Source organism: Ascaphus truei, chromosome 8 (assembly GCF_040206685.1).
Source record: "Ascaphus truei isolate aAscTru1 chromosome 8, aAscTru1.hap1, whole genome shotgun sequence".
NCBI classification, from domain to species: Eukaryota; Metazoa; Chordata; class Amphibia; order Anura; family Ascaphidae; genus Ascaphus; species Ascaphus truei.
The window spans coordinates 64792503-64816169 of record NC_134490.1 but is presented as its reverse complement, the minus strand read 5'-3'; the positions used below and the strand labels follow the sequence as shown (position 1 = coordinate 64816169).

The 23667-nt window shown below is 45.5% G+C and overlaps 1 protein-coding gene across 1 annotated transcript in view; it reads left to right on the top strand.

The window, feature by feature from the left end:
* The first annotated feature begins 4891 nt into the window (after positions 1-4891).
* The window catches only part of UBTD1 (ubiquitin domain containing 1), a 41747-nt gene continuing 22971 nt past the window's right edge, over positions 4892-23667 (top strand). The window contains exon 1 of the mRNA XM_075612379.1: positions 4892-5571. Within this exon, the coding sequence (XP_075468494.1) occupies positions 5490-5571 (82 nt within the window). The 5' untranslated portion in view covers positions 4892-5489. The remainder of the gene's footprint in view (positions 5572-23667) is intronic.

Sequence of the window (23667 nt, the reverse complement as noted above, 5' to 3'; positions counted from 1 at the left end):
TTTGAAGCCTCGAGATCTAAGTCGGAGCATTGGCGGCTATGGTTCCTGGTGTGCTATATGCACTATATGCCCAATTGTATCTGAGCAAATGTATGTGGGATTGCTTCAAATACATGTATTTTTGTACAATCTGTACTGTGTTCGGAGAGAGAGTGAACCTCCTGATTCACAAACACTTGACAAATTTCTTCGTGTGAGTTCATGGAGTGAGACATTTTTCACATTTTTCACAATTATCACTACTTATCACTATTGTTAACCACTGTTACATATTTTGCACTCCACCCATTGCAATTTTTTCATCCAGCCTATCTTAAAGACTGAACACACAGGCTGTAAAGTTGGAGCTGCATTTCTTCACTGTAATTTATATTGAAGTAACATGATCTTATAATCACTTTCTTTTATATCACTGGGAAAGCTTCTTTTCCTGTTTTTTTTTTTATTGCCTTGTAACATCCATGCTTTATAAGCTCGGCATGTTAAAAAGGGCAGTTCCGAATAGCTAATATTAACTTTAAAAAAAGAAAACTAAAATGATTACTACGTGGTTTTTCTGAAAATGAAATAAATGTTTCTATTTAGCGGGTCTCTAAAATTGTTGACCCCGTCTCATCCATCCCTGCCCAATGTGTCCCTTATGACATCACTGCAATAATGCACACCCTTTCTCTGTCAGGGGACCAAAAATGGTCACAAAACCACAATGTGTTTGTACTTGTTTGGTATACACAAGAAATGGAACGGACTAGTAAAATCGTCACTTTATGTCTTCACATTAACTAAGAGTAATAAGAATGCGATGTGGGAAATATTTGTATTATAACATAGTCACTTTGGGCTACATTTTGCTGGCAGGCAATAAGGGACATTAACCCTTTCTCACTGACTGCCCCACACCTCTGGAATGACTAGAGTTGAGCACCTCATGGCTAACACATAAAAGGAGCTAAAATATTAATTGGGTAGCCACATGGCTATCCTAAATGTTAAAGAAAACAAAGGATCTATTAAGACAAGAGGGCCTTTGGTACCCCAGTCCGACACAGACCAGGAGAGTTTCTATATTGCGACTCGGATGGGTTTCACAGGTACTACCACTAACCTACTCCTTCCGCCATTGTGCCCAGACATACTATTTACATATCTGGCTTTTTTAAGGACTCTTTTGGAACTCTCCGAAATTATTCCTTGTAGAAGTGGCCTTTATCTAAACAACGGCTTGTGTTACAGAGTATTTTTTATTTATTTGAAACAAATGACTCCTCAGCATTACCTCTAGCTTTAAAACATCATTTGATTACATTAGTAACAAATAATTAAATATTTGCTTAAAGCCCACTTCCGTGTATTATTCTGTATTTAATTATCTGCACAAATATACATTTCCTTCGCTGCCAGTTGTCACAGTCCGTAGTTGTTGTATTTTTTAAAATCTTTTTTTATTACAAATCTTACAATCTTGTACATGATATACATTTCCATTCTTACATGGTAAAACATACTTATTTTCAATACATTCTGTCTTGCATCAGCAGTTGTACATTCTGTAAGTTCCTCTTTTTCGTAGTTGTTTAAACTCATTCTTTGGCATTGAAGTGGTTAAGCCACCAAGCCACATGCATCAAGAAGGTGGCATATAATTACATATACTGATTTAGGTAGAGTAACCTTTGCTAAAAATAGGTGAATGTACTTAGCTTAATGGTAAGCTTAGAGATTTGGCATGATTTTGCTCACACTACAGTACTGGTTGGAAGGTTCCCAAGGGTTTAAAATACTTTAAATGGAATGGTGTTCTTAGTAAAATTTGTCTGCTTTCAGGAGACAGCTATCTGGATCTGGATCATGTATAAGCACACACACGTCTTATTTTGTCAATAAAACATTTATGGGCGCCATTTTTACGAGTTCTCCAAATCCACTTGGAGATTTTGCTACCGAAAAAAGAATGATGGTAAAACACGAAGGCAATTTGTGAAATAAACAAATTTGGTTTTTCTTTGAATTCATTAGCTAGACGGCACCTACAATGACCATTGGTGTTAACTCAACATAAAATTGGTGTAATGCCTGCCTGTGCTAGACCCTAAATTACATTAGGCAACTACATAGTTACCTTCAATTGTAATGTCCCAGGTTGCATATATTTAATTAAGTTGTTAATCGTCACTTGCATCTCATAGTACTAAAGCTACTCTAATCTAACATCTGGAAGGATAAACCCAGGAAAGTTTCACAGCCAGCATTTATTATTGTTTATTTCTAAAGCACCAACATATTCAGCAGCGCGGTACAATGTGGGCACAGGGATTTGATAATTACATAAACAGTTACATACAAATATAGACAAACAGACACAAAGAGATAATGAGGGCTCTGATCGTGAGAGCTTACAATCTAGAGGCAGTGAATGACAATATCGAAACAAAAAGGTAAAGTGGCTGCTCATTGTGGAATTATGTGTATCTCAGTTTGGAATATGGCACAGCCTGACAGCCACATCCATTGAGGTTGGGGGGTGTGGGGGTGTTACATGGGGTGGAGATTGGTCCAGCCGCACAGCCAGTGGGGTTTGTTGGTTGGGGTGGGGGGGGGGGGGGTGGGAGATGAGGGGATTTTAGAGGTATGCCAGATAGGCTTCCTTTAAATAGGTTTGTTTTAACATATCTGACATCTGGGGGAGAGTCTAAGGGCTGGGACCCGTTGCGCCCGGTGGCGCGGGCGGCCACACGCGAGTTCCCCACCAGCAGGGGAATCCTCCCGAGCCGGTCCCGGTCCCCCCTGGCTGCACAGCTCAGTACATGCTGTGACGCGTCAGCCGCTACGGGATACAAGAGAATGGTGATCCCTAGCGTTGACGCGTCACGTGGTGTGGCTGTGAGCCAATGAGGAGGGGAGGCTTCGGGAGGAGGAGAGGCTTCGGGGAGCGGGGAGGAGTGTGGGGGGAAAGCAGCGTGAGTGTGTGTCTGTGTGTGTGTATGTGTGTGTCTGACTGCCTATCTGTGTTTGTGTATGTGTGTGCCTGAGTGTGTGAGTGCCTGCCTCTGTGTGTGTGTGTGTATGTGTATGAGTGCCTGCCTGCGTGTGTGTGTGTGTGTGTGTGAGAGAGTGCCTGCGTGTGTGTGTATGTGTGTGTCTGAGTGCGTGAGTGCCTGCCTCTGTCTGTGTCTGTGTGTGTGTGTATGAGTGCCAGCCCGAGCCCGTGGAGGGAGGGAGGGGGGGTAGAGTAGCGGGTCCCTCCGCTCAAGCCATGCCCCCCCTCCGGCTCAAACCTCCCACTCCCGCCCACCTCCCGCTCCGGCTCCCGCTCCCTACAGACCACATATCGCGGTCTGTGTCTGTTAGCGCCCCGCCTGTCTGCAGTGCGGGAGCGCTGACGGAGGGAGCGGGGCCTTAGCCAAAGGCTGCGGCCACGCTAGTGCTGACCGAGCTCATGCTTGAGAGCGGTGACATTACCAGCTGTCCAAGCATGAGCGTCGGGTGTCCTGCCACTTTCGCAAGTGTGCGTAGGGGGGGGGGGGGGCATTGCGGGTAAGTTGAGCGCGGTTGAAAGTCTCTTTTTTTGTTTACGCAAGAGCCAAGCGTGGGTGAGCGTCCGTGCCCGCGCACGAGCGCACCGCGTTTGCGTGGACGGGACAATTTCACTTGCCGAAACTAACCTCGGCAAGCACCGCACGGTCAGCACGCTCAGCGCTAATGTGGCCGCAGCCTAATAGTACATGGTAGGGAATTCCAGCAATATATTGAAGACTTGACTAATATGTGATTTATTATTTAAAATTAAACAAACTTTGGGTGATTTTAACAAGCTTTTTATGCTGTCCAAACACAGTTCTCATTTGCATGTTATTACCCAGAATCCCTGGCTGCAGTGGAAACATTGTATGCTAAGAGATAATGGGGAAAGGCAGGTCTGTGGACATGTCTGACATGTAAATGTGCCCATAAGTGATATTTTTATTTGCTGCAAGCCGCCCAAAGTAATTTTTGTTTTATCTGTGTACAAAGGGGGAATGCCCCAGGTAAAAGAAGACATTGGGCAGCTTTAATATGAACAGACTCCAGGTTCACTAGTAACAACACCCTGGCACCGATGTGTACTGAACATAATCAGTAATGGGCAGGGGGTGGGAGGGGACGGAGAGGTAACAGGAGGCGGCTTGCAGGAGGAGTGAATGAGTTTGAAGTGACCAGGGAGCTGCTGAAGGGAAGTTGTTTCCAAACCCTGCCCTGAGAGTAAATACAGCACGCCGAGGAATGCAAAAAATGCAATCAAGGAGGGGTCCGTGACAAGGGATGGGGCAAACAGCGCGCAAATCTGGGGGTGTCCATTAGAGTTCATTCATTCTCATTTATTTGCCCGTCTGTTTAGATGAAGTTGCTGGGCAGGGACACAGCAGGACTGGGGTATAATGAAGGGGACACATTTGCATAAACCCAGTGTATTGGTGGTGTAGGAGAGGATCTGCTTCACAATGGCAACAGTGAACTTGCTTGACAAACAAGCACATGGTATACACTGATAACAGAAAGTCTGATGGAGCTGCAGCAGGTTATTCCTGGGTGGTTATCATGCAATCTGCCCCATCTCCAGTAAATCATATTCCTGGGTGGTTATCATGCAATCTGCCCCATCTCCAGTAAATCATCTTATCTGCAAAGTAACGAGGAGGCACCGGGAATGTGCTGAGACCACAGCGCGGGATTCACTGTGCAAGAGTACTAGGCAAGACAACACAAACCCATCCCTTAATCTCATTAACACACAAGCACTGGCCGCCCCTTCCCTGCCCCCCCCCCCGGCATTATGTGGGGGCGGGTCACAGACCCTAGATTAGCAGTGGGGATCTCCTGCCTGCTACCCTGAGCCGAGGATTATATACACAGAAACAGGATCAGCAGCAGGGGACAGAGATCCCTGGGAAGGAAGACAGCGTGAGATCGCATCAGGCAGAGAGGAGGGGGGAGAGGTACAGAGGTTCATTTGAATGCACATGAATAGGGGAGGAGAGCGCAGGAGCAGGAGGGTGGCTCTCTCATGCACATGAATAGGGGAGGAGAGCGCAGGAGGGTGGCTCTCTGGCTGTCACATGCTCACCTGAAGTGGGAGGAGAGAAGGAGAAGGGACGCAAAGGGGAATATATTTCCTAGCAAACACATGAACTAATTATATACAAAGCACAAGAGCCTGTGGGGGGATAGAGGAGGGTTCCTGGCCAGTCTGTGCGCCTCCTCGGTGATCTGCAGGACCCGGGCGGATGGTTGGGATCTCCCTAAGGTGCAGAGGGCAGGAGCAGGAAATCCCGAGGAGAGGAGCAGGAAATCCTGAGGACACCGCGGCTGGGAGGGGGGGGGAAAGTTTCAGGCTGGAGGATTTCCCATAGAGAGGGAGTAGCAGTGCGCGTGCAGGCGCACGCTGGGACCCCGGGTCCGGAGAGAGGACAGTCCCGCCGGGTGCATGGAGAGCTGCTGACCAGGGACCGGCCATGGGAGGCTGTGTGGGGCGACCTCAGGGGGAGAGCCAGAGACCGCAGCCCAGGGCCGCCGGGCACTCCCGCAAGAGAGCAGGTAACCGAGCCTGGCATATACACACACCGCCTGGCATATACACACACCGCCCAGCCTGGCATATACACACACCGCCCAGCCTGGCATATACACACACCGCCTGGCATATACACACACCGCCCAGCCTGGCATATACACACACCGCCTGGCATATACACACACCGCCCAGCCTGGCATATACACACACCGCCCAGCCTGGCATATACACACACCGCCTGGCATATACACACACCGCCCAGCCTGGCATATACACACACCGCCCAGCCTGGCATATACACACACCGCCTGGCATATACACACACCGCCCAGCCTGGCATATACACACACCGCCCAGCCTGGCATATACACACACCGCTTTGCGAAGGGCTTGCATTATATCGCCCGGCTGGGGTTTGTAGTCCTTTCTAGATAAAAACACAAAAGACTTCAGTGTGCAGATGTAGTAGTATTATTATGATGTCCCCAAATCTCATTACTACTATACAGCACTGCACAATATGAATTTTGCAGTTTTCAGGTTCAGTACATAGAAAATTAGTAACATACATACAGGTGGGCTGCAGTACCCACTGCACCCCTAGTTCTAGACCCCATGCTAGGACCATATTTTCCAAACCGACCCAGAAATTTTGGACTAGTTGGGTAAAGGTATTATCATTTATTTTTATACAAAACGCTAACATATTCCAGAGCGCAGTACACTAGGAGTGGAGGATGAAAACACATGCATTAACATTGTTACAGTAGGTAAAGAGGGCCCGGCCCCAAGGAACTTACAATCTATAAGGAAGGGTAAGTGGAAACATGGGGTACAGGGGGATAAGAGGCCCTTAGTAAAATTAGCAGAGCATGGTGATGTATATTGCCTGTTTCCCCGGATACAGATTTCCCGTGTCTCTTGCTTAACAGGACATGCATAACTCTGACGTCTGACAACTTAGTTGGAAGACTATGGAGGGAGGTGTTGGCTTAATTTCAAAAGTGTCTATTTACTCATGTATGCCATACACTGCATATTAACCCCTTAATAGAAGACTACACCGTCCAGCTACCTTTAGCAATAATCATTCAATGCTTTTATGTTCGTTAAATCTACTGTGAGGTTATTCATATTTTCTTTTATGTTGGTCTAAAGTGATGCACAATGTGTGACAATGAAATAAAGGTGTTCTGTGTGTGGGGAAATCCACTGAACTTAGTCATTACTAGGATATGGAATCCTTGTACTAATGTAAAAGCACAGTGACGCTGTGCTTAACACCGTGTATAAATCCATATTGGTCTCGCATACTGCAAAAAAAATAATTGTATTTGTGTACAGGTGACTTTACAAGTAGGAATGTTGTTCTACTGCTTTGTTTGGGCAGCCAAACCTGCTGTCCAGGTGACAGTCTGCTCATTTGCATGCCATTTCCCAGAATCCTCTGCAGTTTAATCACTATGACGTGCGACTCTGGGGGTGAAGCAGGTTTTGGGGATCTGTATAAGGTATTTTAATTTGCTCATGAGTTATTTTCTGACTTGTGCAGAGTTTGTCACTTTTTGGTTTTAGTCACTATAACGTAAGCTCATTGTCTTATTCAGATGGCATCCGAAGCAAATTCCATCACCTAAATCAGCAATCCCCTACCCAACATTATATTTTATTTAACCTTCCCTCTGAGCTGGTTTGTGTACCCATGACCTGGGAACACCCTGGGTCCCAAGATATTTGTATATTTTTTTTTTTTTGTTGGTGTGGTCCAATTTTGACACACAAACTAAAACTACGGCCTCCGGGTCATGGATTGAAAGCAGAGACGTCATCAGTCTCTGGCATCACATCTTTTTGTTGGCTGCTTAACTGAGCCCTGACCTCATGGCTGTTTTTGTGTCCGGTAGGCAAATTTTGCATGGTGCTGGGGCCACAGGAACTGGGTGGCACCTGGAGGATGAGGGACCACCGATTTTAAGTTCTTAGGGACTCCCAGGTAACACACACACACACACACACACACACACACACACACACACACACACACTGCAGATTATTGCATTAACTTCCTTAAAGTAAAGCTACAGTAACAATGGGCAGTTAGTGGGACATCTACCAAAAAGTTTCATTTCAAATTACAGAGAGAACATTTCCCTGTGCGTAAAACGACACGAATGTCAACATCCTTTTAATCTTGTTCCTTACACACACCCACACCGAGTGGGCTTTTGTCAGCGTACAAAAGCATCACATGCGGGATTGCCACAAGGCACATGACAGATTTGGAATGGTATTTCCGAACATTACAGTAAACTAAGCTCGTCAGTTTTCTCTCCCTTTTTTTTTTCTTTTTGTCCTTCTTTGTGAAAGCCTCAAGTTATCCGGCTGCTGGTCAATTAAAGACAGTTGAGCAATTTCTCTGCATTCCACGTGAGCCAAATGGCAATATCAACACGTTACATAGACCAGCGGTACGTAAACTGGGGGGCGTGGACCCCACGGGGGCGGGAGAATTTCATGGGGGGAGGATGCGACGGTTACAGGGGCCCGCGCTCTTCCCGACGGCATTTAAATTAAATGCCGGGGTATGCGTGAGGCCTCTGTAACTCCCTTACCTGTTGTCGGTCTGGTCTTCGGCGACAAGTCGCCATGGCATCGCGCGTCAAACGACGCGGCGGGGTCATGTGATGTGACGTCACATCACCCGCGCCGTCATCTGACGCCGTGTCCTTGTAGAGTGGGGGCGCAGCTCAAGAAGTTTACGCACCCCTGACATAGACACAGAATGGCAGATGAGAGCCACAGTCTGCCCATTTTCCTATCTGCTGTAAAGCCACAGACCCTACTTATTCTTTGGTTAGGGCGGCTTTGTCTGTTCCAAGCATCTTTGAATTCCTTTACTTTGCTGGGAGGCAAAAAGTGCTGTCTCTATTAAGACCAAACTGAACCAACAACCGTGACAGGTTTTTAAAGCGTTAAACACAAGCAATGTCTTGTATTTTTATTTATTTATTCTTATTTTCCATAATCGAACCCCCTATGAGTTTTCCGAGAAAAATAATTTTTATTTGAAAGTGTATATGTATGTTTTTCTTGGGTAGGCATGAGCCACTTATGCATAGCGTTAAATATAATGTGGTTGTCCCTTTACTCGTAGTTTGGTCTTCTAGACATACGTTGTTCAAAGCAAACATCCCTTAATTTGTGAAATAACTACTAGAACCGATGGTGCATAGCTAAGACCTTTCACTTTATTTTTAACTCCAGTATATGTCGCACCTGTAAATCTGATACTCTCTCTTCCAACAAACCTTTTACCTGAAGCTTACACAATAGTGCTTGTTGCCTTAGGGTGGAAAGGAAGAGGCCATAGATTATGTGAAACCTCAGAAACATATGCTACCTGTGTTTGTAGCATCAATGTTAGAGGCGAGGGAGAGGAGCAGGTGTGTGTTAAAAGCTGCCTGGGTGGATCTGACCTATTCCTCTCCAGTCTCACTCCCGTTAAACACCGGTTTCTGCTACTCTTTTCCTCTCTAGTTTAACATTTCCCAAACTGTTTTGATTGTGCAAGTGTAAATTTGTATGTAACATTGTTCTTCAATAATGCACTGAAATTGCATTCTCATTTTACACATCAGTCGGAAGCACTCAAAGAGGTCCTAGAGCACTTGATGAGAACCACTCATTGAGATATTGCTTTTGTTTTAAGTGGAGCCGCAATAAATTGTTAACCTTCAGCCATTCTTGCTTTTTCATAACATTGCAAAGAATCGGTGACAATCTGAGTACGGTGAAATGGGACGGATAAAGTCCATCAATTCTGTACTTCCTTGTACTGTATGTCTTTATTTTTATAGCGTCAAAAGTGTACTCAGCGCTTCACAAAGAATACAGTACATGGAATAATTATACAATAAGTGCAGCAAAAATCAGACAATGGGAAAGGAAATCCCTGCCCTGAAGAGCTTACAATCTAAGAGGTTTGAGGGGAAACTTACAGAGACAGCAGGTGAGGGAATAAGTGCTGTAGATGGGTGTGCTTGGTCACAGTGGGTGGTATAAGTGATTGTGGTACAATAGCCATGAGTGCAGGCTATTGGGATGCTTGATTTGTGTGGCAAGTTTTAAGGTTAGTCAGTGTTAAATGTAAAGGTTAACACCATTTACAGGGGAAGAGATGGCAGGGAGCTGTGGGTGATATCAGGTGTGAATGTCTGGCTTAGGGGAGATCCCCAGCAGCAGGAAGAGTAGATAGAGGGTGTGAATAGAGTATTTGTGGGGGTGATTTTTATTGAGGGTTGTTAGGAGAGAGGTGTATAAATAATGGTGCAGTGGGGAGTGGGGAAGTTGGAGAGAACAGGGACATTCACCAAGGAGTGAGGAAACCATAAACAGAAAAAGCAATAAGGAGGGCATGGTGAGATACAGGAGGAGAGACTTCCCAGTTATTGGAGGATAGGAGGGGTACAAATAATCACAGCTTTTAGAAAGTAAAGTTCTCACATTTATAAAGTTGTTGTTCAGAGTCCAGATCTTCCTCAAATCTTCACCTCCAATTTCAACTCCAAGATTAACTCCACACACTTAAATGTTACACTTTGATGTTACACAGCCATAGGTCCTAGGTTTACCTGTACACACAATACTGCAGCAAGTAAAAGCTCTGGGGAATCCATGTATGAAATGACAAGGTCAAAGTGGTGCCTGTCGGGTGCTCATTTGCATGTTACTACCCAGAATCCTTGTTTGCATCTTCACCTTTATTCTGCCCTACGTTACTGGCCCCTTGCAGGGCTGGTTGGCCCAATAGAAATGGAAGTGGAGCCACCTCCACTTGTATTTCTGTCGTTGGTTGGCCATGTGATTGCTCCCATTGAGACGTCCGGTGGGACTCGGGTGCTGTTAGGCTTCCAGCAGCGAAAACGTTAATCGGTGTATGACAATACAATACGGTAAGTGAACCACGAATACTAATAGGTATTCAATTTTTGTTTTAGCTTTGCTTCCAAAAACCTAGTTGTGGAAAACACAATGACCGATGTGACGATGTGTAACACCCGTTTCCTTAGAGGAAAGAATGCGGCAGGAATCCCAAAGTTACAGTGAACATTGTAGACTGGAGTCACAAAGCATACTTTTTATTAAATGAAACTAAATCCTTATTTAAGACTTCCCACATTTTTTCCATCAATTTTCCCATAGTGAAAACTACAGTACTGTATAGTTTTACAGTAGAGTTTACGTTTAGGGAGGGGAAAAAAAACTTCTGTGTAAAGAAATATATATTTCATTAGAATTGCTGAACCGATGCGCCTGAGTCCTGAAGAAGAAACAAAGCAGAATGTCTTCCGAAAGTGTTCCTTCTAGGTAAAAATGTTAATAGATCAGCAGTTAACGGGACCAAATGACCCCCATGACGCACACAATGTAAAAGGGCAAACTGCTTTTTCAAACAATTAAGGAGACCTGGTTCCATGACACTTAATATCCCTAAACCGGTAATAGAAATCCAATTTGTTTTTTTAGTGCCCGAGTCCCAGAGTTCTCAATGATGAAGAGAGCAATTCTCACCATGATTAATGGCCCAGAGTTTGAGCCGGTAGAAGTTCAACTGCATAAAACAATCTGATAACCACTTCAGTTATAGCTGACTTATCTATAGCTAGTTTAATGTGTAGGCGCTGTAGAAAGTAGATTTTTCTGTAGGTTGGAAGGAATATTAAGACGCATGAAACCTGGTGATAAGCTTTACTTGGCCTGCCATGTTGTAGTTGTGTATTTTGATATATTTTTGAATACCATACACACTGTACTGTCACTGTGTCCGGATTAAATCTCATGCCTAGTGTTTAGGCTTCCCTTCTGTTTATCCCATGCTCTTTTATTGTCTTTAGCTTAACCAACAGCACTATATGGCCAATTAAGCCATCCACTACTAGCCACCAAAATATGTCCTTATATTTGTCTGGTGTCCGAACCATCAGAGTACCATCTCATGCTCATACTCCGAGTACTGTTTTACCCTTGCACTGAAGCTACTTGGGCAGTGACGGGGCTAATGCTTGTAACCCTCCTTACCTGGCTTTAAAGGAGATAACATCAGATTGCCATGGACACACGTCCTGACGCCGGCAGAGTGAAGGTAAGTTTAGAGTTGCAGGGGCCTCACTCGATCCCCCGGCATTTCATTGCCTTGGGGGAAGAGCGTGCGGCCCCTGCAACGCCACGCCCCCCCCCCCCCCCACTTTGCGCACCGCTGCTCTATACGTTGGCAGTGCTCAGTTTCAGGCCTTCGCAGGGTGCTGGGTAAGTGCAGGCTGTGCGTGGATGCTTGGATGGGAACCAGGAACTTTTATAAAGGAAAAAGGTGCTTTATTTGACAGACGTCAATGCTTCACAGACACTGACATACTGGTTACGTGACAGAAACTTGTGGCAAACAATATCACTCTGGACTTCATCCCCTGAGTAGCTCGCATTCCTACGCTGGGGAGATATTTAAACTTGTCACCCTTTGTAAAGGAAACATTGTCAGTCTCCTATGTGGGGTTAATAATGCTCCACCACTTGTCTGGTGGGCCAATAAGGCATAGACCAACCTGCTCTTCTGTATTGCATACGTTCTCCATACCTGTATGTTCAGGAATATGCAGGGAGCCTTGCTGGCTGGGCCAGTCCAAACATACTCTGTGTTACTATGCCGAGAACTCTTTACCAAGAGCATGCTGCATCCTTCTTAATAGCGAGAACAATTGAGGGACTTTACTACTGGCGCTTACTTGGGTCAGGGCACGTTTCCTAACTGAAAGCAGCAAACAGTGACAGGACACATCTTAATACACTGACTATACACACAAACCTATTTACAGGACACGCAGTGAGGACCCCAGTCAGAACTATGAGGAACCTGCTTCTAGAATGTAGGGTGGAGCTTTATATAGTCCCTAGGGTGACATCACTGGTCACCAGACAAGCAGGGGAGGGGCAATACCAGAGTGAGCCCACCCGTTTAACGCATTAGGGCCGGTAACCCCTATATAGAACTAGTAGTCCCCAAGAGGGGGCTACATACTATTGATATTTGAATTACCTAACTCTTAACAGTACCAAATTTGCAGATGTTGGCTCCAGAAACTGGCAAAGCTTTCCAGGCATGGTCTTCTTCAGGGGTGTGTAAACTGGGGGCGCGCGATTTCCAGGATAGGGGGGGAGGCGCGACGCTTACAAATGCTCTCGCCAAGCGTTTAGATTAAATGCTGGGGGGTCGCACCAGGCCTCTAACTCCCTTACCTGATCTTCGGCGGCTTCTGGTAACGTGTCGCCATGGCAACGTCACATGACATTGTGACGTAAGGGGGGCGGCGGCTTAAACGTTTGCGCACCCCTTGTCTACTCTACTGTAACCTATACAGTGGTTTCACCAGATTAGTCATTTTAAAGCACGCTGTATATACCACTGTATACAGTACCAGCCTAAGCCGAGATTGTCTTGTTTAACAAGTAATTGCACCAGAATGCTGCTTCCTCTGAGCTGTGCACGGAACCGCTCTGTCCTGCACACGTACAAAGCGTAACATGTATGTGCGGAACATGGAGCAGCGTTCAGCAACTGTGGGTTTAAGTAAAGTTCAACTTGTTGGTCGTACTGTGTATTATTTGAATAGTAAAATATTCATTTTTTTCCCCTTTGAATAGTAAAATTTTCATTTTTTTTCCCTTTATCATACTGCGCTGGGCCTGTAATGTATTCTCGTAACATGCTTTGGGAATACTGTAGGTGTAATGCCATTGCTCACTGCAACCTGAAGGTATCTGTGCTTTTGAACGCTGACTGACATCAGCAGACTGGGAATGAGTGTTGCAGACTTTTGACAGCCAGCTGTTCGGTAAACACCTTCACCAATTCCCAGATATCTGAATCCCAGGCAATTACCTGTTTGTACAAGTCACTGTTGATGATTAATTACTTGGAGCAGTTTTTCTTATCTGCGCAGCTCTGAGGCTGCAATCCCAGGGTAACCCATGTTCCCCCACCCTAAGGGAGAATCACAGCGATTACCTGGTGATGGTGCTACCTGTTGGGTCACATGAAGGCCCTGAGTGTCCGCCGGTGGTAGTGGAGATGAACAGGACAGGCTTTAGGGTTATTTCTCAGTTCTTCACTTGGTGTAGCACCTCCATTCCCAGCAGGCCCCAACAGTGCTGGGTGCAGTCCCTGCAGGAAAGCGCTCTGGTACTCCCCCCTGATTAACTGCACTCTCAGGCAGGAGTATATAAAACAGGAACCGTCTTTATTCTTTAAACTGATCCGCATACAACAGGTACACTTGGATGGGTCCCTGGACTAAATCCAGGGAGCTTGAGGCCCCAAAGGTCTATGCATTGCTCCCTTATTCTCTGTTGGAGTAAGCGGTAGTTTCCCCACTCCCCTAAAGGGAGAAGGTGTCTCCAACACTCTTAACTCTCCAACACACTCATCTCCAGAACTACTAAATTTAGACTCTACAGCCCCTTTTCCCCAGGTCTGAGCCCCTAATAGGGCAGCACACAGACCCCAAGCCTGCCCCCCCCCCTGTCACTCAAGGGGAGTTTCTTACTTCAGATTAAACCCAGATTAACCCTAACACTGCCTGCTCTGGTACCAGGGTTTATATATTAGGCAGGGTAGATCAGTAGCCAAGAGGATACATTTCTACACCAGCTTAACCCTTCTGCTGCTAGAAGAGATGAATGACACTTAAATGACCAAATGATTAATGCACCATTTTACTTACACTTAACATTCGTAGACCATAAATATATTATGAGTCAGGGTAGTGCAATTCTTTGCATTGCAGTCCAGTGTAGCAGCAAAAGGGGGAAGGCTTTCTGTTGTTGGTTTCTGTTATGCAAGAAAGTGAATGTTAATTAGTCGAACCTTCTCAAATCCCGTATTGCACGCTCAATTCTCCTCCTCACTTTTAAAGCTTTACACTCTTCTGCCCCTCCTTACATCTCAGCCCTAATTTCTCGCTATGCACCATCCCGACTCTTGCGTTCTGCTCAAGGATGTCTTCTCTCTACCCCCTTTGTATCTAAAGCCCTCTCCCGCCTTAAACCTCTCACTGACTGCCCCGCACCTCTGGAATGCCCTTCCCCTCAATATCAGACTAGCACCTGGATTGCCACCTTCAACTGATGGCCAACCTGGAGGGGAAAAAACAAATTCCCTTACTTGGCGTTGTGCTGCGGCGGCGTCTCTCCGACATCCTGCTGCAGCTCCCCCTCCAACTGCAGTGAACATGGCTGTGCGGCGTCATATGATGCCGCATTGCCATGGCAACGGAACACTATGAGACGCCGCGTAGTGCCATGACGTCACGTAGCGTTTAATTGCCATGGCAAATGACGCCGCGCAGCCATGTTCAATGTAGTTGGAGGGGGAATTGCAGAAGAATGCCGTCGCAGCATCACACTGCCGCCAGCCGGAGATTGACGGGCTAAACCCATAGACCGGAGGAAAATACCTGAAACCCGGAGTCTCCGGTTCAAACCCGGAGGGGTGGCATCCCTGACTAGCACCTCCTTTAGCCACCTTTAAGACCCATCTTAAAACACACCTGCTTAATGAAGCATATGGGTATCTCTGTGGCTGATACTTTACACCTCATACATTAACCTTGGCCCCTGCAGACGCACTTAACTCAACGCCCTCCTACTGTCTCTGTACGTTCTCCGTACCTACCGATTAGATTGTAAGCTCTTCGGAGCAGGGACTCCTTTTCCTAAATGTTACTTTTATGTCTGAAGCACTTATTCCCATGATCTGTTATTTGTATTATTTGTTATTGATATGATTGTCACATGTATTACTGCTGTGAAGTGCTGCATACATACATACATACATACATACATACATACATAGCTGTATTACACATTCCTAGTGTGATGTTAAATCATAGCTATTTGGGGCATTTACTGTGTAAACTTCAAAATCTATTCTACAAGACTGAAATACTATTGGTGCAATAGTGGCAACTACACGTGACCTATTTGGTTGAATTTATCGCTCAATTCTTATAGCTGTACTGTCGGTGATTTAGCCTCTTTGAATGACTAACTACTGATGCTTTTGATTGATGTATATTTCTCTCTCCCTGAAAACGTAGTTGGTTGATGCCTTAGCAGCAATAATGATAAAGCTAAAACTGGTAGTATGGCCACAGGTTGATGTCTTGGGCTGCCTTATCATATATTTGCATGCTCTGTGACAGGTTGCTGCATCTCCCGGTGTTTACTGAGACCTTTCTCAGAATGGTACATACGTTGCAGGGCCGCCAACTGGATTTTTGGGTCACAGAACCGATTTGAAGAATGGGGCCCCTGCAAATCTTACGACAATCACATACGATCTACTTTGCCCCGTCATTATTATTCCCCCCCCCCCCCATTTCTCTCACACTCATTCGATCCCTTCCCCTTGTATCTCTGTTCTCCCCTCTCCTCTCTGTCCCCCCCCTCTCCTCTCTGTCCCCCCCCTCTCCTCTCTGTACCCCCCCCCTTCCCTCTCTGTCCCCGCCCCTTCCCTCTCTGTTCCCCCCTGTTGCCTTTTCATTCTTTTCCTTCCAATGTATTTTCCTGCTTCTTTCCTTCCCCTAATCTCTCTCTCCTCCTCCCTTGTTGCCACGGTTTAGTGCAGGACTGGGAAATCTAGGAACAAATTACTAAATTCAACTGGTATTTCCATTTGTCAGCTCACCACTTGGGTAATGCCGCTGGGAAGGATACCAGTTTGAGATGCACTGGTCTGCCGCAGTGCAAGGCCACCTCAGCGATTTTATTAAGACGCACTCCCCCTGCATGCCTTGCGCGCCCCAATAACCTGATCTGGCTGTTCCTTCCCTCTAGCACGGAGCTTTGCTACAAATGTAGAATCCCTTTCCTTATTTGCGTTTCGTTTGAGTAGAATATCCATCATTGTGGAGCTGCGCTTGTATTTTCATTTTGAGTGTATGGAGGTTGCTGTTTTAACCAGTTTAAAGCCCTTCTCAGCTGGTCATATCTAAAATTACTTTGATGTATTCACTCCTAATCACGTTTGGCCTTTTAAATCACCCCCTGTGTTTGATAGCCAAGCGCTCACACATTATTTTGAAATGCTGTTTTCAGGAAGAGTACGTTTCTTTTCTTTTAATTAACCATTAATTAAAGATGTTTTTCCCCACGCACTGCAGCCTCCTTCCTCTCTAATTGCACAGATAAGTGGGGATAGTAGTTGACACCATACAGTACTTTCTTTTGATCTTCATATTTTGGGCTAATGGCCGCTGTGCTGGTTTTTGCCAGGGTCTTGTCCCATATGAGGTGAAGCAGCTTGCATCGTCTGAAGAACATTCCACAGTACTCCTATTCATTTGGCTAGAGGTGGACTCTTCTCCAGACTCCGGAAGCACTTTCACTGCATATTGACTAGAAGCTGTAATCTTCTATAGGTAACAATGATTTGTCCCATCAAGAGTTTCTGGTGTCAGAAGAAAATATAGAAAATACAGACTCGGTATACTATAAAAAGTCCCTAGTGTAAAATGTGATTGGTACCTGAGTGTAGTATTGTGAGATTACATAATACACTGTGGTAGCATTTCATTATGCTAGAAAGATGTCTTTTATCTTAGTTGGGACAATTTCCACTCTTTGAATGGCGCTGAAATATGTACATGTAAAGGGAAGGCGGCATCACAGCTTATTAAATGGGGGCCTTGGTATTGCGCTTCTATTGCCTCTCCGTAACATACATGTTTCTCCTTCTTTTCTTTCCACCCCACCTCCATCTCCGCCATATTATATAGTGTGTGTGTCTCGGTGAGTAAAGACACTGACTGGCACTGAGTTTGAAGCAGGGGAACCTAGTTTAATTCCTGGTGTTGGCTCCTTGTGACCTTGAACGAGTCACTTTATCTCCCTGTGCCTCAGGCACCAAAACATAGATTGTAAGCTCAATAGGGCAGGGACCTGTGCCTGCAAAATGTCTCTGTAAAGCGCAACATAAAACTAGCAGCGCTATACAAGAACATAATATTATTATTTTTATATGTATACGTACACACGTGTATGTATGTATTATGGCGCGCACACCGTCCTCTCCACAAGCTTTATTTTTTTTAACCGGTCACACATTTTGTTGAGGAACCTTTTTATACCACGTTTTTATTTATTTATTTCTTGCTGTACGGTTTACCTTTTCTAGTACTTTCCCACTGTCGGTGACCACTACTGTGATTTTTAAAATGTGTTTTTTTCAAGGCACCAGAGAAGAGTTCTTCATGGATGAAATTTAGTGCACTGAGCTTTTGAAATCTCACATCTTGTGTGTACAGTGAACTCATTATTTAATAATATTGTGCAGGTCTGTGGTGTGGTGAAGAAGTAATGAAGACGAGACTTGTGAGGTTTCAAAAAGCTCTAGTCAGTTCATGTATGAAGAGCTCTTGTTGATGTGAAATATGCACTTCTTCAGGATAACAATATAATTAGCTTCCGGAGCTTGGATCAACCTTGTCACGTGAGTTATTGGCACTACACACTGAATATTCAGAGTGTTGTGTTATCTGGATTTAGGGTTAAAATTGCAAAAGCTACTAAACCTGCTGTATGCCTTCACTTTCTGTTTAGCAAGAAATCCAATCGGCTGAATCTTTACTACTTGGTTAAAAAGGCAGAACAGAAAATGCAGCCGGTTCTGGTACTGTACATGCAGTTCTCCTTGTGTCGCTTTTTGAGATATCGTGATGTGATACGGCCCTCAGCGGGCAGGTACATGCTGTTGAGTGCGGAGTCCAGACGCTGTTACTCGTCTTTACGTGTGGGGGTTTTTTTTTTTCATGTGCAAGGTCAATTTAGTTGTCACAGATGGTTACAAAACTGCTACAAAGATATTGTGAACTGAACCAAAGTAAAGTAACGTAACGCCACTGTTGGCTTACTGATATTTCATTGATATTTTGCACTAAAAAAATCAGTACGTTTGAAAACATTTTAAGGTGTCTTTTTTTTTTTTCTCTTCATAGTTTGCTCATTTATGGTTTAGATTCATAACTGACATAGTTGTCTAAGGCTGCGGACGGCCGCGTGGGCCACCAGCCCCTTACCTTATGTATGGCTGTCCCCGCTGTCTCCTTCCGACGAGGATCACTACGCGCTGTGACGCGTCAGCCGCCAGGGGATGCAAGAGGATTGCGATTCCGAGCGGTGACGCGTCACGTGGTGCGCTGGTGAGCCTTTTCAGCGCCGAGGGCTGGAGTGAGCTTCCCCCACCTTCAGAAGGTGGGGGGGGGTGGATCGGACGGGGGGTAGGGAGGGACCGAGTAAACGGGGGGAGCAGCACGGAGAGCGAGCAGCAGAGGGCATGTGTGGGGGCTTGCAGCCCCCCGCTGCAGCCTTCCGCTCAAACCACGCGCTCCCGCTCCCTACGGACCGCAGGTAGCAGTCAATTGCCTCTCCATGCGCCGCCTGCATGCAGTGTGGGCACGCAGACTGAAGCAGCGGGGCCTCGGCCTAAGGCTGCGCTTGTAGTGCTGGGGACGGCAGGCTGCGGTCGCTGGAAAAATCAAATTGAGATGACTTCCAGTGACCGCGCTGTCGCGGTTACTATAAGCGCACACGACGGCGGCAATGCATTTGTTCTTGCTGCGCCGTTGCCGGCACTATAAGTGCAGCCTAAGGCAAGGGAGCGCAAACTTTTGCTGCTGCGCCCCCCTGTCTTGCCTACCTCCGGTGCTCGCGCCTCCACCCCCATTCCTTGGAGCGGCGTCAAATGATGCTGCAGGGTCATTTGACGCGTGCCACATCCCATGACCCCGCGGTGATGCAGATGGGCTGAATCAAGGTAAGTTGATGTTTCTGAGGCCTCACGCAACTACCACACCTCCCAGTTTGCGCACCCCTGGTCTAAGGCAGCGGTGCGCAAACTCCCTGCGCCCCCCTTACCTGCTGCCTCCTCGGTTGCGCCCCCCCTCCCCTCTAATGATGCGTCAAATGACGCTGCGGGGTCATGTGACGTCACGTCTCCATAGTAATGCGCGTCATTTGACGCCGCGTTGCCATGGAGTCGCGTGGACAAGAAGCCGGTACGTAAATTTACAGAGGCCTCACGCTCAGCGCAGGGCCTCTGTAACCGCCGCGCCCTCCTGGTTTGCGCACTGCGGGTCTAAGTCTGACTCTAAGGTATAGAACCCCAGGAGAGCAAACAGAACACTATTGCAGTCTTTAAAATGCAAGAATGCTAAAATAAGTGAGAGCCTTCAAGTACCTGGAAACCTACATGCCTGCTAAGCTCCAAGTGCCAATGCTTCTGTTCTTCTGTTCGTATTTAAAAATAACATGTATTTATGTAAAGACAATAAGGGTGTTTTATATCATGTGGGCGTATGAAACACAAAATCAGAAAAGCTTCAAGAAGAATCCAGGAAGAAAATACTTTTTCGGGGAGTAATTTTACTTTGGATAAGATGAATTGAGGTTACATGGAACGTTTGTTCTGTGTCGAGGATGTGGTGTGTTTTGCAAGTCAGTTTATCCCCATAGGACTCCTTTTTAACCACACTCTCTAATTGGGAATAATTATAACTTTCTCCCAACCGTTACACGTTGCCTGCTCACAAGTTGCTATATTGTCTCCATGCTGTCCCGAGAGGAGTACATATTTCGACGGTGTTGTGAAGTAACGGTAATTTGCGCAGGTACAATTAATGTATACGAGTGGGTTTGACTTGTTCATATTTTCTCAACCTATTCTGCAGTTCTAACGCAAGCTGAAAATCATTTCTCAAATATTTTATAAAATGTAATTTATTTTCATCCGGATCACACACAGTCCATTATGAAATTGGACAAAGGATAATTTTCTTTGAGAAGTATTGGTGTAAACATTTTTAGGTGGTAATCACGCAATCTTGATTGTCCTCCCAACATCAGGAACCCCCGATCTTATGTTAGATTACCGCTTTCACTCTTGGCCCTAAACAATATAAAATTTTTAATTTAGGGCACATAATCAGGACCATGAGAGTGTCCGGCTTTAGGCTAAGGCCCCGCTGCACGCACGGCCATGAGGTGAGGGGGCGGGACCGTCCCACAGCGCAGCACTGCAGCCGCCCCATGGCACCCTCGGCGCACTCACACACACACACACATGCACCCTCACACAATCACAGGCTCACAGGCACTCACACACACACACATGCACCCTCACACAATCACAGGCTCACAGGCACTCACACACACAAATACACACGGGGGGGGGGTGAATCGGAGGGGGATCGGAGCAGAGGGGGGAAATCGGAACGGGAGGGTGAATGGAACGGGGGGGATCGGAGCAGGGGGGGGAATCGGATTGGCTGCTGGGATCCAATCCGTGATTGGTTCCCTTGCATGCCACGTGACGCGGCACTCGCCGAAATCACAAGCTCCTTGTAGCTCCGGCTGGCTAAGGCTGCGGTCCCAGTCATCACTGTGACACGCGCGTGTGTGTGGAATCTTGCAGTACAGGGCGGCTGCTGAATGAGCGCCGACGCATGTACTCGGCCCTGAGTGACTGGGGGGCCGGTGCTTGTGCGCACAGTGCATGCCGAAGCGTGCGCTGTGGCAGTCACTGGGACCGCAGCCTGACGCGTCACAGCACGCAGTCAGCCACGCCGGAAGGAGCCAGCGGGGACCTCAAGAACAGAGGCAAGCAGCTGGTGGTCCGCGGCCGCAGCGGGACCGAAGCCTTAGTGACTTCCACAGAGCGTCCTAAGAGATAAACACATGTAGTGTGAAACATCAAAGTATCAACATCAATTGTAGGAAACCCTGGTTCTCAGAACAAAAATAAATCTTACTTAATGCTTCGTAATTACCTTTTAATGTAAATTACAGGCGGAAACAATACCCTACAAACACACTGATGAGGGATTATCCGGCTCAAAAACACTCAATCGATACTTAAAGATATTCTTAATGTCAATAAAGTCTGAGGGAACCTCCTAGACCAGAATCTGCCCAAGACTTAATTAAAAAAGCCGATTCCCTGTCGCAATATTGCTAATCCTACAAGACTGTCAAGTGGGATATTTTCCAATACGTTGTGGGGATGAAAAGAATCGAAATGTAAACGTGTATGACAGATACGGAGATTACAATATAAAGTAGGAAGAAATTGAGTTTTCTACAAAGCGTAACAAGGCCAAAAAGAAAATGGTCATGTCGAACATAATTAGCCAAAATGATTGTACAAAAACTCTTGGTATAACAAATGTTCCTCGGTATCTAGCCAAATTATTAATACATCATCGATTGAAACAATGACATACAAGAATAGCAGATTTAAATGGATTAGTATTACAAAATACAGCTCAACCCAGTTATAACGCGATCCGTTACAACGCAAATCCGTTTATAACGCGATGCAAGCGTGGCTCCCAATTTTTGTATTTTTTTTGTTTTATTTACAACACAATTATTGGTATCTTAAATACTTTATTGTACAATGCATACAATTGTACATTATTTCTAACGCAATCCGCTTATAGCGCGATGTGATTCTTTGGACCCCAAGCACAGCGTTATAAGGGGGTTGAACTGTATATGTAAGTGTTCAAAATGACCAACGACTAAATTACCAAGAATGAAGAAGTATCGCCATTCCAATGGTCTTCAAAAAAGTAGAGATTTATTATATCAAGATCAACTACTAAATTAGCCACAAATTTAATGAATTCAAACTACTTGTAACACATGCCACAGAACCTGTGTCAAAGGTAGAGACACATGGGCCTACTCGTGTCAACGCCAACTCCCGAGTAATGTTTCCTAGATTCAATGTCAAGGGTGGTGTTATATACGTGGTCTTGGAATAGGAGAAGAACCTCTAATAAAATATGCCAACAGCCACATGCTAATCAACAAAAACTAATCAATAAGTTAGGAAAATGGATCCAAAATACAACCACTCTGAGAGAACATTGGCCACCCATGAGTGCGATTGACCCTTTACAACGTTTTTGTTAGGTGCAACATAGCAGAGCCCATGGAAAAGAATAAGCTCTGTATTTAATTCCTGCCTGGTTAACTGATTTGACAGTTCAGCCAGTAACAGAGAAGCAGAAACTTCAGAGGACGTTTTTTAATAGGATTTTGCACAAGATGTAGAATTCTTATTGTTTCGTTGTCTATAACACAGTGTTGCGTATCAGTGGTAAGAAGTACCACATCACTGGCTTTCATTAACAGATTTCACCATAATCTCTTTTTCAGTACTAAGAGCGGGAATCTGTTGTACACTTCTTGTTTTTCTCTAAGAGACCGCGATTACAAGAACCAGAATACAATTGATTGTCCGTAAAAAAACAAAAGTCTGCACGTGCAGATTAATATTTTACTGGGTAGAAATGATGAATGGGGTCTAACATTCTTGTTAACCTTATTTAAAGTCGTAGCAGAAAAGTATACAGGCGTATTTAAAGAAACGTATAGTGTGAAACTAACACGGAAATGGTACAAAAAGTGCCACGTGTGGGGTTACGTGTACTTGATGCCACTGACCTCCTAGGTTCCCAAGATCCAGGCAGCTGCTACACCACGGACTCAACATGGCCTCTGGGGTCAGCCTTCCTTCATCACCCAATAGAAAGCTGCAAAGTCTTCAGGAGATGTTGTGACTTTCTATTGGTGAACCAAAGGCCATATTTGTAGGGTGTGTGGCTTTTTTTGTGTGTCAAACACCAGCACAAAAAAATACAAATATCTCGTGAACAGGAGTGTGCTCAGATGTCGGGGGGACTACAGATCAGCTCTGGTCGACCCCCAGTTCAGGTACATTAAGAATAAATAAAGCTTCTAGCAGTGAATGCAACATATTGTGGGCCTCCATCTGTAGAAGGATTAATAACTGAAGGTTAGTTCCATGTAATTAAAACCCTCACAGCTGACAACCTGCAGTTCTAAGCCTCCGTTCTCTCAGATGAAACACACACTGTATAAACAAGACCATATCTCCTGCAGCATCCTGCCTTCTTTTCTGCTGCCGCGTTCTAAATGAAAGGCGGATATTCCTCTCCTCTCATCCATTTTTTTCTGAAAGGATTCCAGTTTATCTTTAAGTT